General features: G+C 34.8%; 1 protein-coding gene across 1 annotated transcript; it reads left to right on the top strand.

The window, feature by feature from the left end:
* The first annotated feature begins 1,377 nt into the window (after positions 1 to 1,377).
* On the top strand, positions 1,378 to 7,885 carry LOC149552374 (galacturonosyltransferase 8-like). The gene is made up of 3 exons (XM_089787913.1): positions 1,378 to 2,357; positions 6,285 to 6,815; positions 7,359 to 7,885. Exons 1-3 carry the CDS (start codon positions 1,473 to 1,475, stop codon positions 7,632 to 7,634), a joined length of 1,692 nt encoding a protein of 563 aa, XP_089644039.1. The 5' UTR covers positions 1,378 to 1,472; the 3' UTR covers positions 7,635 to 7,885.
* Positions 7,886 to 17,357: the final 9,472 nt, after the last annotated feature.

Raw genomic sequence — 17,357 nt, 5'->3', positions numbered from 1 at the left:
CTCTGTCTTTATTTTGAGTTGATCGAATTTAGATTTTGGGTTCCTTGGCAGTGAATTATATGAACAACCAATCCCTTACCAAAATACACGAATTTAATACATTTTCAAAACTAGATCAATGTAATGCTAAAGGCAATTTATGCCATCATAAAATATAAAATACATTTCCATATCTAAGTGCATATGTGTTCACCAAAAAAGTCCAAGCCAACCCTACTGAGGAGCTAACCTCCTCTACCTCAACCACTCTTTCGCCTTAAGTACTTGCACACTCACAAACTCAAAATATATCACTGCATCAATACTGCCAACACCATGATAAAAATATGGCATCATTACAATAAAATAATAATACATCTCATAAACATAATTTTCATGATTCCATCAATTTTCCATAATATGAACTTAAACATTAATCATTCATATAAACACAAGCTTTAAACATAACATAATCAATCATTTATTTGTAACAACATGATACTAGGTGTCCATGAGATCTAATCATCTAATTGAATATCGACCATCAAATCCAATCAAAGTCTATACTACTTTCAACTCAAGTCGAATTATAGTCAAGGTCAAACATAGTCTTAATCAATTATAGTTGAACACATACTAAGTCCTAAAAGATAGCATGTCGAAATTTGAGTCATGACAACATCATATAATCACTAATTTATCAAGCCTTTTGAGGCAATTTACAAAGTCGATTAACAAAATTAATCCTAATCCTAAAAGAATATTCTCATAATCTTTTCCTTGTATTCTCGTACTCATACAAGAATTTGTAAGGGAGATTATGCCCCCATTTCGATGATGCTTCATGCTAAAATTACAAAGGACCTTCGAACAAGCTCCTCCACCCAACAAGTGTATGATAGTTGCATGATCAATCGCCTCATACCAATGCTCCAAAACACAAATTTTTAATATTATAAAAAAAATTACATGAAAAAAGTTCATAGTCACAATTTTATTTTGGATAAGTAATAAATTGTATAATAATTGAACATATCAAATACATGAACTCCTTGTAAATTCCTAAATTATTCTTACATTTTTAACCACCCAGCCACTACTAGAAACATTAATTAATAAACTAAATATTGGAGGTAAAGTTTAAAACTTGAAAAAACTCAAATGTAAAGTTATAAAAGTAAACTGAGTTACTTAAATCTATCTATACAGATATAATCTAAACTGATAAAATAGGAGAGGGGAAAAATCAAATTAAAATTGTTGGATCATTAAAAAAAATCAAGACAGAAGAATACAACTGTGATGATATATGGGAAGGGACAGGGACAGGGACAGGGACAGAGAGAGGGAGATCCAATTTTCACAATTACATGTCTAGAAAACTGGAGAAAACTGGCGAAAGAAAGAGGGGATTAATTGAGGAAGAGAGAGGGTTTGGAGGAAAGCGAAATGGAAGCATAGAATAGAGGAGAGAGGATTCTAGAGTTGAGACAATGGCGGGGGTTCGAGGAGCTCGCGGGGGAGGAGGAGGAGGAGGAGGAGGAGGAGGTTGTAGCAGGATGTTTGCGCCCACAATGTTTCTTGTGCTCTTGTGCACCGCTGGATCGCTTCTCTTCAGCAGCAACCCCGGCACGCTTTCCATTGAAATGGACAGCACCAAAGGCAACACCAACACAGAGCAGCACCAGCACCAGGAGCAGCAGCTGCACGCCTATGTAACGAGGACATTCCTGGCTCTGAAATCAGATCCGGTGAAAACGCGTGTGGATCTGCTGAACAAGCAGGCGAGCGACCACCTTTCCCTGGTGAATGCCTATGCCGCGTATGCCCGGCGGCTGAAGCTGGAGAACATGAAGCAGGTGCGGATCTTCACGGAGCAGGCCAGGAACTATACGGACATTATGACCAGGGCAGCTGGGGAGATGGAGGAGGAGGATGTGAGACAGCTGGAGAAGGAGCTCAAAGAGAAGATCAAGCTCACGCGCCAGCTCATTGCCGAGGCCAAGGAGTCATTTGACAATCAGCTCAAGATCCAGAAGCTCAAGGACACCATCTTTGCTGTCAACGACCAACTCACAAGGGCCAAGAAGCAGGGCGCCTTTTCCAGCCTAATTGCCGCCAAGTCCATCCCTAAGAGCCTTCACTGCCTCTCCATGCGTCTCATGGAGGAGCGCATCTCCAATCCGATCAAGTACACCGATGCGAATCATTCCCCTCCCCCTCAATGGGAAGACCCCAGTCTCTACCATTATGCCATCTTCTCCGACAATGTCATCGCTGCATCCGTCGTAGTTAACTCAGCTGTCAAGAATGCCAGAGATCCCTCCAAGCATGTCTTCCATGTTGTCACGGACAAGATGAATCTCGCAGCAATGCAGGTCAGTTGCTTTTATTTATTTATTTATTTTCGAAGTTCCAGAGCAATCCTTGTTTGCTGACCACTGACGACTCCAAATTCGTCCTGTGCTTGTGGGGGTTTTGTGAGCAAACAATTTTACCCGTGGATCAAGGGTTTCTTGACCTAGTTTTAGGTTTTTCACAAAAAAAAGAAGCAGATCTATGTGTGTAAGATTCAAAGACTGATCTAAAGGGGCATTGTTCTTCAGTGCCAGGCCATTAGACCCAATAATACTTTTATTTGATTCCTTTTGAACCAAACACTTTCATCAGTAGACAAAATCCCACTTGATCTAAATTTCTATTTAAATTATGCTAACCAAATTGTAGGGAAAACCTATTCACTCAGGCTCTCTTAATATTTGGGGTCCGTATACGCCAATTAACTTCTAAAGTATACCAATGGCCGCTTGGCCCAATTTTACCTTTTAGGTCTATCAACTGAGGAATTCTGGACAAGAGTATTCTTACAATATCTACGTTCATCCAAATTTGCAATTACAGCCTGTAAACTGCATCTGTTTTGTTAAGTTTCTGGGATGTGGACATCAGGGGACGGGATGTGTATTTGGTATCGGTTTTTTTGGGCCATTTCTGGGGTATGACAGGAGATGGCTATTAGGATTTTTTTTTCCTTTTTAATAATTCGTATGGTAATCTTGATAAAGCATTTATCATAAACTTTATTGAATCTCGGTAGGTATTATTGGGCTTGAATTGAGGATGCAGATGAGAATTGACAAATAATTAATAAAAATTTAGATATTTTCATTTATCAATGTACGTATATATTATATATAAATTACAGAAAAATGCTCAGAAGAACTACAAAATGTCAACCACAAAATGTAAAGAGCATAGAAAACATATATAGCTATCTTTAACCAACACCTATCTTTGGTAGATCTGCATCAAAGCTGAAATTTTGAAACACATTTTTGAGTTACTGGCATTATGAGGGGCTGCTTCATGCGATGGAACCCCAACTTATCCTCTTGAGCCTCCTCATCAACTCGTATAGCATATTGGAGGGTTCAACATTCCAATGTGACATTGGATTTTCGTGATAACTAGGGATTTATGATTGTATAGTCTCAAGGCATATGTAAGGCTGCCAATTTCTTTTATCATCTAGAGTACTCTTGTTCTTTTTATTGACTCAATGAAGCTATATGTGGACCAAATTTATGCAGTAGAGAAATTGCCAATTTGTGAAAACAGTTGAGTGCCAAGTATCCTTTGTGCATCCTTGCCATGCCACATTCGCTATTCAATAGATTTCAGTTAAGATAATGTAATTCAATTGTCTTTACCTTTTGTTTGTTGAAGGTTCCACCGCAAAGATTGTCAGAGAGAAGCCAAGTCTATGCGAAATAAAGAAGACTCCTCATTAGTATACATTTATTAAAGGACCTTGATGAAATCTTCTTTTAGTTCTTCATCATAAGATGATAGAGGAGCTCTTTCAATCCTAGTTATATACCATTTGGGAAACTAAAACATGATTGCAATATGAAATGGTGCACTCATAGCATTCCACTGTTGTGTTACAATGGGCGTAAGATGCTTTTTATAAAGTACCAAAGTAGGATACTTATTATGAAGGTCTCATAAATCTCTCCAATGCTGGGGATTCTGTATCAACGTTTTTTTATGACTGGTACAAGAAGTTTGATGAAGGAACAAACGTATCTATCTAGTGCAAAAAAGTTACAAACAATAAAACTTGAACAAAGTCTTAAGAATTTTAAGATTTAAATGCCAAAGTGATTGCTATTCCAAAGAATGAAGGCAATTTACAAGGTTAAATTAAAAAAATTAAATTTTGAATTTTTAACAACAGAACTAACAATTTCTTGCCTTGTTTTGGACACCAGTCATCATAAGGATATTTTATTTCATAGTTCTTCCTTTAGATGTACTTGCCTTTGGTCATCCACCATACTCTAAATCAATCATCATTAATTCTAGAGTCTCCTACATCTTAAAGTCATCCACCATACTCTGAATTAATCATCATTAATTCTCTAGTCTCCTACATCTTAAACATCATCTCCAACAAAATGAAGTAGCTAAGCTATCTACTTTCTACTTGCTTGATGAGTTCTTTCTTCAAAAAAGTCTTGAACAAATCATGTGTAGTGTGATGGTTGCATATGATCATTTGTATATCTTTTACCTTCTAACGTAACTACCTTCACCCAATTTACCTTTCTAATGCCCTTAAATGCATTGTTCAACATAGAAACACATGGGGCCTAAAATGTGTGTTTGCAAGCACTATCCTCCATCAAGTTAACTAGTTTACACAAAGGAGTTAAAATTGTCAACATTTGTACACCACTAGAGACTTAAACCTCTTTGATGGCTTCCTTCAAATGAAGCTAAAAGCTTGTATTTTTCCTTTCCCTTGAACAATCAATAGTTTAAAGAAAATAAGACCTTGTTAAACACATGCCAATGATATCGACATGTTCAATGCTTGGTGGTCCACTTATCCATGATGACGTTGGATCTATTCCTTTTCCAAGTTTACTTCTTTCTTCCATCAACACACTCACTTTAAAATGCTTTTTTCTAAATTGTTGAAAGTGTGCATCTTATGTTATTGAGGTGGAACAAATGAGGGATCAACCATTGTTCAAAATATTGCAGATATATCTGTGAAGTAAACATTTTTTGGCTCCTTAGAAGTAATGTTATCACAGAAAAGTTTCAAAATATTGCAGAGAACATGGTAAAATATCGGCCATATTTCTTTGTTTTATCGTGATAAATAGTAAACTTACTGCCCACAGGCCTGTTATAGGCAGGGATGGACCAGTAAAGGGCAAAACACATATTTATTTAATGGAAAAACAGATTTGGAGAAGTGAGAAAGGGCAAAGAGGAGAAAGAAGGTTCCATCAGGATTGAAAAAACAGATTTTAAGTTCCCAATATTTCCTGGGAAGTTCTGACTTACCTTTCCTGAATTTTTTTTTTTGGCCCTTGGTGATAAGTTGCGGATAATGATATTTTGACCTACAGGACCAACATCAATGACATCTCTGAACATTTTTTTAGGTTAGGTAGAGAGTACCATATGCAATGGTATGACATTAACATAAGAAAATTAGAGGATTTGACCATCTCTTGTGATTGTGTATTAAGCAACCCTGCAACTCTACTAGTTCCCCTTCCGATAGAAGTAGAACCCTCTCCACTTCATATTCAAAATTTATCATTCTTGTAGGCTATTCAAAATTTATAATTCTCATAGACAGTGACTCACTATGCTACATACAATTCTTTCTTACCTCAACCTCCACATACAATCTGGTTAACCCGCCCTTTTCTGTATGATTGTTTTCTCACAACCTTTTACCCCTAAGTCATCAATGCACAAAAGATGAAAATAATTATTTTTGCATAAATGACAGCCATGCTTTGCTCCCTGTAGAATCTTTTTGATTGTTATAAAACTAAACAAAATGCAAAAGAATTTCAATAAATGAATAATAAATAGGAAGCTTATCCCAAACGATGCACATTTGATGTGCAATTGCCTTATTTCCACCTCTATACTCCTCTTCTCACTGCTGCTGCTTCTATTCTTCTTCTTCAGGAGTTGGAAAATTGTCAAAATGTTCTATTTATTTGTTTTTAATTGTTTTAGCCTTTAGGTTATGGTATAGTTTAAAGGGAAAGGGTATAAGGGGTTTTTCAAAAAGGTGGGGATGGTGTGGTGGAGATATTTCCTACCTGTCCTTGGGTCCCCAAAATGCCTCTATAGAGAGGATGAGTTATTTTAAGCGGGGGCTGTATCCCCAGGAGCATATTTTTTCACTTAATTTTTTCCATAAACTACAATTTGTCTCCTAGTTTTCCATTCAACACTTGTTGAATTTCCAATTTTTGCTTTTGCAGGTGTGGTTTAAGATGCAGTTGCACTCACTCAATGGGTCACATGTGGAGGTGAAGGCTGTGGAAGACTATACCTTCTTAAATTCTTCCTATGTCCCTGTTCTACGCCAGCTTGAATCTGCCAATCTGCAGAGATTTTACTTTGAGAACAAGCTGGAAAATGCAACCAAGGATGCACCTAATATGAAGTTCAGGAATCCCAAGTACTTGTCTATGCTGAATCATTTGCGGTTTTATCTGCCTGAAATGTATCCAAAGCTGCACCGAATTCTATTTCTGGATGATGATGTGGTTGTTCAGAAGGATCTGACAAGTCTATGGGAGATAGACATGGATGGCAAAGTGAATGGAGCAGTGGAGACCTGTTTTGGCTCCTTTCATCGTTATGATAAATATATGAATTTCTCACATCCACTTATTAAGGCCAGGTTTCATCCCAAGGCTTGTGGCTGGGCTTATGGAATGAATTTCTTTGACTTGGATGCATGGAGAAGAGAGAAGTGTACTGAAGAGTACCATTACTGGCAAAACCTTGTAAGTACTTCACCTTATTGCACTGGTGTTCAAGCACTGGAAACAATTAATATTATGTAGTTTTTTTCTGGTACAATGGGTTCATTCATTCATAGACAATTTCTGATGATTTTTTTCTTTTTGTTTTCAATTTTTTGATGAATAGAATTTTAGAAAATTTACCTAGTGTTGAGACATGCAACTCCTGTAAGGATTTTGTGATGTTGGACCTATCTCATCATGCAGTGAAAATTGCATCTGGTTATTCTTGGAGAACTGAAGAATTCCATTGGCTTGCGGAGCAGTACATATAAATAAATCATATTAATGTCATATTAACCAGCCTGAGAAAATTTTATTAGTGCCACTCCATTTTGTATAAATGATAGAGTGGTCAAAATGGTCAACAGCATGCATCTTTTCAAATTGCATTTACAGAAATGTGCCTTGCGTCTAGAAGAATATTATTTCCATTGTTCTGGTTTCTTACACCTTTTAGTTCTGAGTTTTGTGAATCTCGTTGAATATCAAATTGCTCACTGTTTTTATGCATTGACTTTGCAGAATGAAAATCGTACCCTATGGAAGCTGGGGACATTACCTCCAGGTCTGATCACATACTATAAGACAACAAAGCCTCTGGATAAATCTTGGCACGTTCTTGGTCTCGGATATAACCCTAGTATTAGCATGGATGAAATCCGAAATGCAGCAGTTGTTCACTTCAACGGAAATATGAAACCGTGGCTTGATATTGCTATGAATCAATACCGAGATATCTGGACTAAATATGTGGCCTATGATATGGAGTTCGTGCAGACATGTAATTTTGGTCACTAGACAACACTCAAGTGGCTAGAGGTAAATTCCTGATTGCTTGGCACCATAGCTGCAATAAGGCATGACTTTATGATCTGCTTTGTTACCAATCAAATCCCATAAGTTGCTATGAAGTCTCACAGGCTGCGTAAGCAGATGTTTGAGAATGTTGTCTTCCAATTTAAATTTGGAGGCATGTTGCGTGCTTTCTGTAATATTAAGCTATTATAAAACAAACTATAATTGCATGTTTCAGTGTTTGTTTTGGTTTATTCAATCTTTAGATCAAGGCCAATAATTTGTTTGATTCAAGTTTATCAAAAGCAGATTTGGTTTTGCTTATGTTAGAACTGTCTGAGATGTAAATCTGATAATCTTAAAAGGTTGTGCTTTAGTGAGGAAGCAACATATTCCTTTTACAGTTTTGTATTATTCTGCTTGATGTGCTTTTGGTGATTTTGATCGTAATAGATCTCAGATTTGAGACTAAAAAACTCTTTATATATATATATATATATTTGCAAGCAATTCTGAAGTTTTTGTTCATAAATTATTTTAAATGTGTTGTATATTGAATTTGGATGATTTCATTCATTATTTTTTTATTTTTAGTTTAATTAATACCTAATGTTTCTTGGTTTTTCACCTATTTTATTCTGTAGTAATTGCAGACGACTGAGACACAGCTTTCTAACCAGACAAATTTTAGGTTTTGTCCATACCAATCTAAATTGCTTGTCCGTGTACTCATTTTTTTGGTTTATGCTTCATTGAAGATATTCTAAAGTATTAGTTTCAGCCCGCTTTCTTGAAATGCCTTGACATTTGAAAGACAGAATACACCTATTGGTTTTTTTTTTGAAGGCTATTTTTACCTGAATGACAGCGTATTAAAAATAAGGCGAAGTGTCGCAATCTAATACCCTAAAAAAATGAAAAAGACGAAGTGTTTCTTTCTTGTTACAAGTTGGCACATTCTCCCTCTTATGATAATTGCTAAAAGCCATTCCATTTTACTTCCAAACGAAAGAAACCATGGTAAGATAAAATGCGAAGGGGATTGTATTCAGGGTTCGTTGTCCTTGATGCAATTGGCAATAGCAGTGATGCACATAGATGTGTGCTCTAAGCATTTGAGGAATTGCCTTTGTTTGCATTAGGTACCATATACGACAAGTGTGCCTTTATGCAGGCTATATTGATGGTATGCTTCAAAGCTTATGAATGCAAGCATAATTCTGATAGCTGCTCCGTCTAACTGTACCAAGTTTAAGACAGAAGAGGCGAGTTAAATTAAATAGATCAAATTTTTAACAGAAAAAAGCTATAGTTATTGATTTGGGTACACAGATCAATTTGTTCTGTGTGACAGACTTACATGCTGCTTGACTAAATCAGAGGAAGCAAATGGAGTGAACAGCCCATGGCATAACATTTCCTTAATTGTCTCTGAAGTCATTTGATGCAGATGAGCCGCTGTTCCTGCAGATCAATCTTCAGATCTTGCTACTCGTAATCAAACTAAAAGCTAGAAAGCACATAATCGAGCCACTGTTCCTGCAGATCAATCTTCAGAAAGGATACACTGATCCTGCTACTTGTAATCAAACTAATAGCACATAAAACTGAAGTTGAAATAGGGAAGCACTCTTTAACACATGCAAGTTGCAGCTAATGGGATGTTGCTTATGGTAATATTTTTTCAGAGTTTAGAAAACACTAAAAGCAGTCTTTCCCCAGTATGGTGATTTTAACTATTTTGTATAGAAATACACTGTTACCAAATATAGTGCAGAAAAGCACTGTTTTGCAATCAAATAACTCAATACAGCATTTACAATATACACAGCGGACAGCGAATACGTTATTAGCAAGGAAGCACAGAGCATAGATGATAAAACTAGAATCCAGCAGGTAAGTACAAAAGCGACGTTTCTATCAGCAAAGAAATAGTTACAAATTTTATATTATCTCATATTCCTAGTCTAAAACATGTTATGGAATAGTCTTCTCCCAGTAATGTTCTTTTCATTTTTCATCAGTTACAGTCAAAATGACTTTATCAAATAAATGGGTTTTCCTTATGCACTACTGCATCTTTAACGTTCACTACTTACACAAAGATCTTGTGCAATATTTAGTGACAAGCTGCATTATTCTCCACTGTTATTTAAGTCATCTTTTCCATGGTAATCATCAATAAGTTTTCCTCCTCTAGCTGAATAAGGATTGACCTTTTCATTAGTAGATAGTTTGAAGCAAAGCAGTAAAAAATGTCACCATTTCTTCTTTTTGCCATTTGAGTAAATCTGAACCAATCTCCGCAGGTGTCCTCAAGATCTTTGTAAGACCCACCATCTTTAGCATAACAAAGTTTTAAATTGTTAAGAAGAGTTTTCTTTCATTGTTAGGCCTATTCACCCAACAACTATGATCATAAAAAGTTTTTTAGCTTCATAAAAGTTATATAGCTTCCTTGATTTGACAAGTTTGACGGTTCTCTTCAACCTCCACTCGCTTCTCTAAACTGCACATAGCTATGTTCTTCTTTATACCCTATTTTTTATGAGCTCCTCTTGTTGGCATGCAAACCTTTTTGTTAGGAGTAGACGATGGCCATGGTGATCCTTTCCATCATATGATACATTTTCCACCCTATATTAGACCCATATCAATGAATTTTTTTGGATTTTTTTTCGAACACCTCACAGTAATTGTTCTATACTTTAGCTTTTTCCAAATAAAGATTTTGATCATATAAATCATCCATTACTTGACCTTCTCTAACATTCTTTCTTCCTTTTCTCCATCTAAACTACTTCAAGACTTTCTTTGTTCCTCTCAACACTTGTTAGCATGTCTAGAAAATTCCTTTATATCACATATTTGATCTACTTTATCATGAACATATAATCTAGAATATCATTTTGATTTTATTCATTTGTTAATATGGTTTTGAATAATTGTTGATTGATTGTTGGAAACTTTTTCTCCCACTTAACTTGATGGGTATTTAATGATGCATACTCTACGATGCTTTGTGGTGCAACACCTAACACCTTGAACTAATTTGTTTTGTGACATTTTCTTTTCCCTTTACTTCTTCACATTTTGCTAATTTATTTTAAATTATCTTAAGATATTCATCGTTAATTCTAACTTTTGTTAATTTTTGTATTCTTTATTGGGCTCTTCACATTTGACAAATTGCCTCATACATGGATGAATGATCCACCCCCTTTCACAAAACTTACATGCTCTCCTTTTTATACGCAACTATAAGGTTTCCTCACTTCGATGATTTATATAAAGAATGACCCTCCAATATTATGATTACTTGTCCATTGTTACATATAATCTCTCAATTGAGAACTAGTTAACTTGTTGAGTTATTCACACTCAATCAACAACCCCAATGACCTTGGTTTGTTAGCATATACATGTTTAATGTTGTCACTAATGTCAATTTTTCATTTGCATTAATGTTAACTTGATGAATTTATGTGCTACTTGGTGCATGAAAACTAATAAAGGTTCAATATTGAGTGTTCAAATGCTGTTATTATGTCAAGTGGTGATATCAAGTCAATATGAGATGTTTTTGACAGGTGATAGAATGGGAAGATGTTTTTGATGTCATTTCTTTTCTTTCTTAGCTCTCTCATCTTTTATTTCTTAGCTCTCTCATTTTGATGATGGATCATTGAGCGTGATCTGAAATATTGATGCTGATAAACTCACACACAATCTCACCCAGAAGCATAAATGGAAGATGTGATATAGACAAAAGCGAATTTGGAGAACGCTTTGCATTCCCTCGACTAAGAAGTTCAAGGATTTTAGTTCTAGCATTAATATTTGTGGTATGCAATTGTTGCACTATCAAGTTTTTCGGCCTCCAATGGGAATTATTTTTAGTTGTTTGTTGATAATAAGACTTGCTGTCATGATTGATTTGAAGAATGATCTACATTGCCTTGTATTAGTTCTTTTGGGTGTGTGACTTGGTGGACATGTTCATAACATTAATGCAATGTTCTAGTTTGAATATCTTGTGTTGAACTCCTCAACTAAAGATATGTTGTTCTGTGTTTGACATTGTTGCCTGTGTTGGTCTCTAACCCACTCAATTGAATATCTTGCTTAAATTATGATCTTCCAATCGAGGTATTGTGGAGAAGTTAAGATGTTGATATGGATCTTATTGTGCCATGTTCAGATCCACATCAAGTTATGTAAATGGGAGAATATTTTTTAGTTAATTGGTTAAAATGTTTTACTATTTTGTTAAATATTTAATCAAATTCTCGGGAAGAGGCAACATTAGTAGAGACGAGATTCTCAACCATTAGGTGATATAGATTTTTGACATGAAACAAATAAATTTGAAGCCAAATACTTGGTAACAAAACATTGATGACATTTGTCGAAGAGGAGGTCGTGCACAACCTATCCCCAACCATTATGACCATCTCCCTTTGAACATGTGAGGAAATTTCAATATCCACTAGTTTGCTCAAGGACATGAGAAAAGTTAGAATGTCCCATAAGAGAGGTGGAAGCATCAACCTTTTAGAAACAACCAAATGAGAAAAAATTAAGAAAAAGATTTGAAGGTTTAACCCACATTAGATTTACACTGAAAAGTTTAAAATGAGTTTTAGTAAAAGATTAAGGTTTAACAGTACTCTTCTCAAACTTTAAAAAATCAAACCAAGAAGTTTTTATTCTCATAAGAAGAAGAAGCAACCAAAAAGCCTTTGCGCGCGGGAAAAGTTTAATCTTACCAATCATAAGAAGCTTGCAAGAATTACTTATATAAATTGGGAGGAGAGGGCCAAAGGTTGGAAGAAGAACCAACAAGACATCAATGCTAAAATCTCCGTTCTTGACCACATCCACATTGCAAATAATCGTCAAAGATGGTTTGGCGTGGGAATGTAGCATGGACTTACACAAAGGATGAAAAAAACCTACTTCAGTTGCCTTAATAAAGATGTGCCATTGATCTATTGCACTTTTGGACCAACACACTCAAAAACTTGGGTGGATAGTGCGGGGCCCTTTTGACTTGTTCCCTTTCTTAATCGTTTCCGTTTGTGTAATCAACTCAGTTAAGCGCTGCAGTCAGCAGTTATAAACTCTGCTTCACGGTGGAAGATCCACACATTGTCAGAGCCGTTGATGGGACAGCAACAGTTTGAATTTCATATTTGAATTCGTAATATCTCGCCCAATCCCATGGAAAGAGAAACAAAAGGTTCTCTTTGATTACATAAATTTAACAACCATAAGAGGTGCACAGAGGTAAAAGTAAATGGCATCACTCAGGTATCTTGTTCATCCTTATTTTACTCTAGTATCATGTTCATCCTTATATTGTTACTCTTTAATTTGTCATCATCACAAGCAGGGGGGATATTGTCAAATCGTGACACTTTATACCAAAAAAAAAATTTGAATTTGTTTAAAATTTTTTAGGACTAGTCACATTGTTTCACCATATGCATCAAATGTTTCAACTTTTGTTAAGGGTGTCTTGATGTAACAAGATATTATAGAAATAGATTTGTTTAGAAGTTTTGCAAACTTTCATAAAAATGAAAGGTGCAACACCACTTGGTTCTGCCAACATGGAAGGTTCAATTAGCATAAGATCAACCATCAAGGCTTTTTTGATTAAATTTTATAGTTGAAAATGCTCTAGCATAAATGTTTGGAAAATGTAAAAGTATAGGAAAACTACCCTACCCTTATTGCAGATCAATGTAAAATTCAATTCTTTTTTAATAAGGTTTTAGGAACTTTGAAGAAAATGCAATTGACACTTACAAAGAAGACTGCAACATTTGTTCGCACCTTGCACCCCCTTAGCTTGTGCCAAGATAAGATCTGTGGAACAACATACAAATATCGATGAAAGCATTATGTATAGAGAAATTTTGTTTGTGGTTGTAGTTGTAATTGCTATTCTATCTCCAAAATGTGGAAGCATAGTCAATGGGTGCAAAGTGTTTTAATTATAGATCTATGCTATATTTTTCATTTTTATGATATTTTGTGACTTCATTTCTTTGTTGTCATTTATCTTATATCATTTTGAAAATTTTAATGTTTGTGTTGTTCAACATTGTCAACATCCTAAAATCCTATCACTTTCCAATCAAGGTTCATTTATATTAGAATTTTTGTTTAAGACATATAGATCTTATTACTATTAGATTTTGTCTTTTTCTTTTATTTTTACAAAATTAAAACAACTATACTTTTCTATTCAAGTTTTCAATGTTATATATAGATAAGCCACGTTTGTTATTCTTATATAAAAATTAGTTTCTTTCTTTCTTTGACTATCCCTTCATCATACATAACTCTTATAGGAACCGTCATCTAAATATGTATCTATGGTTTTTCCTCCCCCATGCTTCTTTCATCATCCCTCATTCCTTACTTCAATTTCACCCACCCCACACGATGTCTTTCTTGTTATCTTACAATGATGACCACCTTGATAATGAGCTCCTATTTGATGAACCTACGTTTTTCACTTATCAAAATTGACTACGACTTTTCTCTCTTACAATGTAGCCTAATTGATAATATCACCTAATCCTAAATTTCTTCACTCACAAACTCCTTAACAGTTATCATCATCACCCATCTAGGTGAGCCCACAATAGTGGGTTGCACTTTTTTGCCTAAACTGACATTGAACTATGAATTTTCAAGAAAACTTTCACTTTCAGATGCAAATTGTCATTTAATGGTTAGGAAATTGAAGATGAAGTAAATTAGAGTCTTTTAAGATTTTCTGTGTAGAATCCATATATATATATATATATATATATATATATAGACTTGATTTGATTGAATTATTTTTTGCCCCATGAAAATTGGTATGTTATCAAAAACTTGATTTTTAAAAAGTGACATTATTTTTGACACAACTTTTTTTTCTACAATAGATATTAATGTGATTCTTTCGAATTTAGTTTGTTAACATACATACCAAAACCATGGAGGTGATCTGATGTCTTTATTATGCCGTAGGCGTTTCTTCCGTGAAGTTGAGAGGCTCAGTTTGACATCCAACGGTTGACAGCCATGGAGAGCAAATGACTGCCATTGAGACGCTTTCAACCGTTGATCTTTTTGGTTTTTCAAATAATGGCTTGAGAAATTGCATCATCGCTATAGCAGTGAGAGGATGTCCAAATGCATGCACTAAGCAACTTGACAGGCATTGTGTGGAGATATTTAGATGTTTACAACCTTCTCACTAACACCAATGGGATAGCTATTCACATTACATTTTTGCCGCCGAAGATATTGACTCTGTCACCAGTGGCTTTTGTCTCTTTCTGAGTTTAATAAAAGGCAGTTCCGCTGATAGCGATGGTGAAAGAGCCCTTGATTCTTACGACTCTCATTGTATTTAATTTTGTAATGCTGGCACTTAATTAATAGGAAAATTACAGCTATGGCCGGAGTAGGGATGGACGACTGAGCTTGTCGTTATGGTCATTCATCTGCCAAAGCATAGAACAAAAAGACCTTAAACTAAATAATTTAAATTCCTCTTTTGCTTGCGCAACCGGATGATGCTCTAAAAAGTCCATATTGAGCAGTTGAAACCTACCTCTGCTACACGTTACACAAAATACATTCCATTTTCGCTCTATTGTTTTGAGGGGACAAAACCAAACAAAAATGGCTCCAGCTGCAGCAAAGCTTCCGACTACCAGAAATGGAGTGTGGGTGATCTCATTCTGGTGAAGGTCAAGGGTTTTCCAAGATGGCTTGAAAATTGTATAAGCTTTTGATAAGTTTGGAAGGCAATTTGTGCCCCATAGGAGACTCAACGATACATGGCACCTATTTTGATTTATAATTTTACTGGGTTTTTGTGCTTATTCACATGTCAATAGTGCCGTGGATAGGATAAGAACGCATAACGTCTGATGATTTAATGTTGTACAAATAATATTCCCCAGATAAACAATTCAGCGTAAAAGTTATATTTATGTATAAGAAGTTTTGAATTTGATTTAAATTATGGGAACTATTTTATTTATATTAAAATAATAATTAAAATAAATTGTATATTTTAAAATAATCTTTTACTTTCTAAATAATATTAATATTCAAAAATAATAATTATAATCCTTTACTACATTAATATTTAATAATAATTATAATCCTTCATTTTTAAAAGTAAAATATAAAAATTTGAAATTATAAAGAACATAAAATATATAATTTAAATTAACTTTAATTTTAGTTATATTATTTTTGCTAACAAATTTAGTATTAAAAATAATAGTATAGAAATAAAAGATATCGAGTATATTTATATTAATTTGTAAAGGTTTACAAATAATAATGTAGATCTTATTTAAATATTTGTAATTTTTTTTTAATCAATAAAATCATGCTATGTATGAAATATAGAGAGAGGAAAGGGAGGAGGGGCCGAGAACGCAAGAATAAAATCAAGACAAGTATAGAGGTGAAGATGAATACAGACAAGAGATATGTAGAGGGAAAAAGGGCCAGATAAAGAGAAAGGAGAAAGTTGTAGATAAAGATGTTAGAAATAAATATATATAGATGAGACGTAAGGAGAGATTATGAGAGGGGAAATGGACGGGGGGGGGGGGGGGGGGGGGAGATGAATATATAATAAAAGCAATATGAGAACACAAGATAGATATATAGAGATAGATCAAGAGGTAAATATGGAAAGAGGTGCAGGGAAATACAAATAAATACGGAAAGGTGTACCTCTCTCTATCTCTATATCAATTGTTCTTACTCAATCCTGGCTCCATCTTTACCATTATCTTCATTTCTCCTCCTCTACTCTATGAGGTCTCACAAATCTAGAATGATTGGTGATGGTGGTGGAACTAGATGGCTGCTTTGTCCAACATGTAGGAGACGAGGGAGAGAAGAAAGTGGTGATAAGATAAACCAGAATCACTCTATGGGGGAATAAGAGCTGTAAGGTGTGATCACAAAGCTGCATGGTCTCTCTGAGGTAAAATGCAAGACATCTATGGTATGTGTAGCTAAAGAAGACCACGAGGGAGCTACACTTCCTAAATAAACAATAGAATCCCCCTGAATCTCGTAGTAGGCAAGACAGTGAAAAATGAAATGGACGAATTCTTAGCAAAAGGATTGACTATGTCATGACATATTTGTGACTTGGTTTCCTTCTAATTGTCTTCTTTGTTGAGTCAATGGTTTTGTAATGAGCAAATTTTTGTTGATTCGCCAAGATAGGTTGCTTCCAAATTGGCATGTCCCTGGTATTGGTTACAACTTCTTACTGCTAACTCTATATCTTACTTATTAAATCACTTTTTCCACACTCCTCATGATTGATAGAGATAGTTGTCAACTTCATATTGATGCATATCTTCCATTCAAACATCAGAAATCACTACCTCTTTTATTACCTGATTTATATTCTTCTAATTATTTCTTCCAACCTTGCTTTGATACCATGTCGAGGTTTTCATATCATTGCAAATGTATTGAGCACTATCATATTAGGTATGCATTTTTCAACACAATAATCTCTTCCATTTACAGGGAGAATCAACTAAGAAACCTTCATGAGACATGTCTATTCATTATCACAAAATTAACACAATAACACCTATAATTATAATAATTAATTAATTATTACTATATAAGAGTTCAGTTATTCCATATAATATTTGTCATAAATTATTA

This window comes from Cupressus sempervirens, chromosome 6, assembly GCF_028749045.1.
Source record: "Cupressus sempervirens isolate cs-2001-9-10 chromosome 6, ASM2874904v1, whole genome shotgun sequence".
Lineage (NCBI taxonomy): Eukaryota > Viridiplantae > Streptophyta > Pinopsida > Cupressales > Cupressaceae > Cupressus > Cupressus sempervirens.
This window is presented reverse-complemented; position numbering and strand designations above follow the sequence as displayed.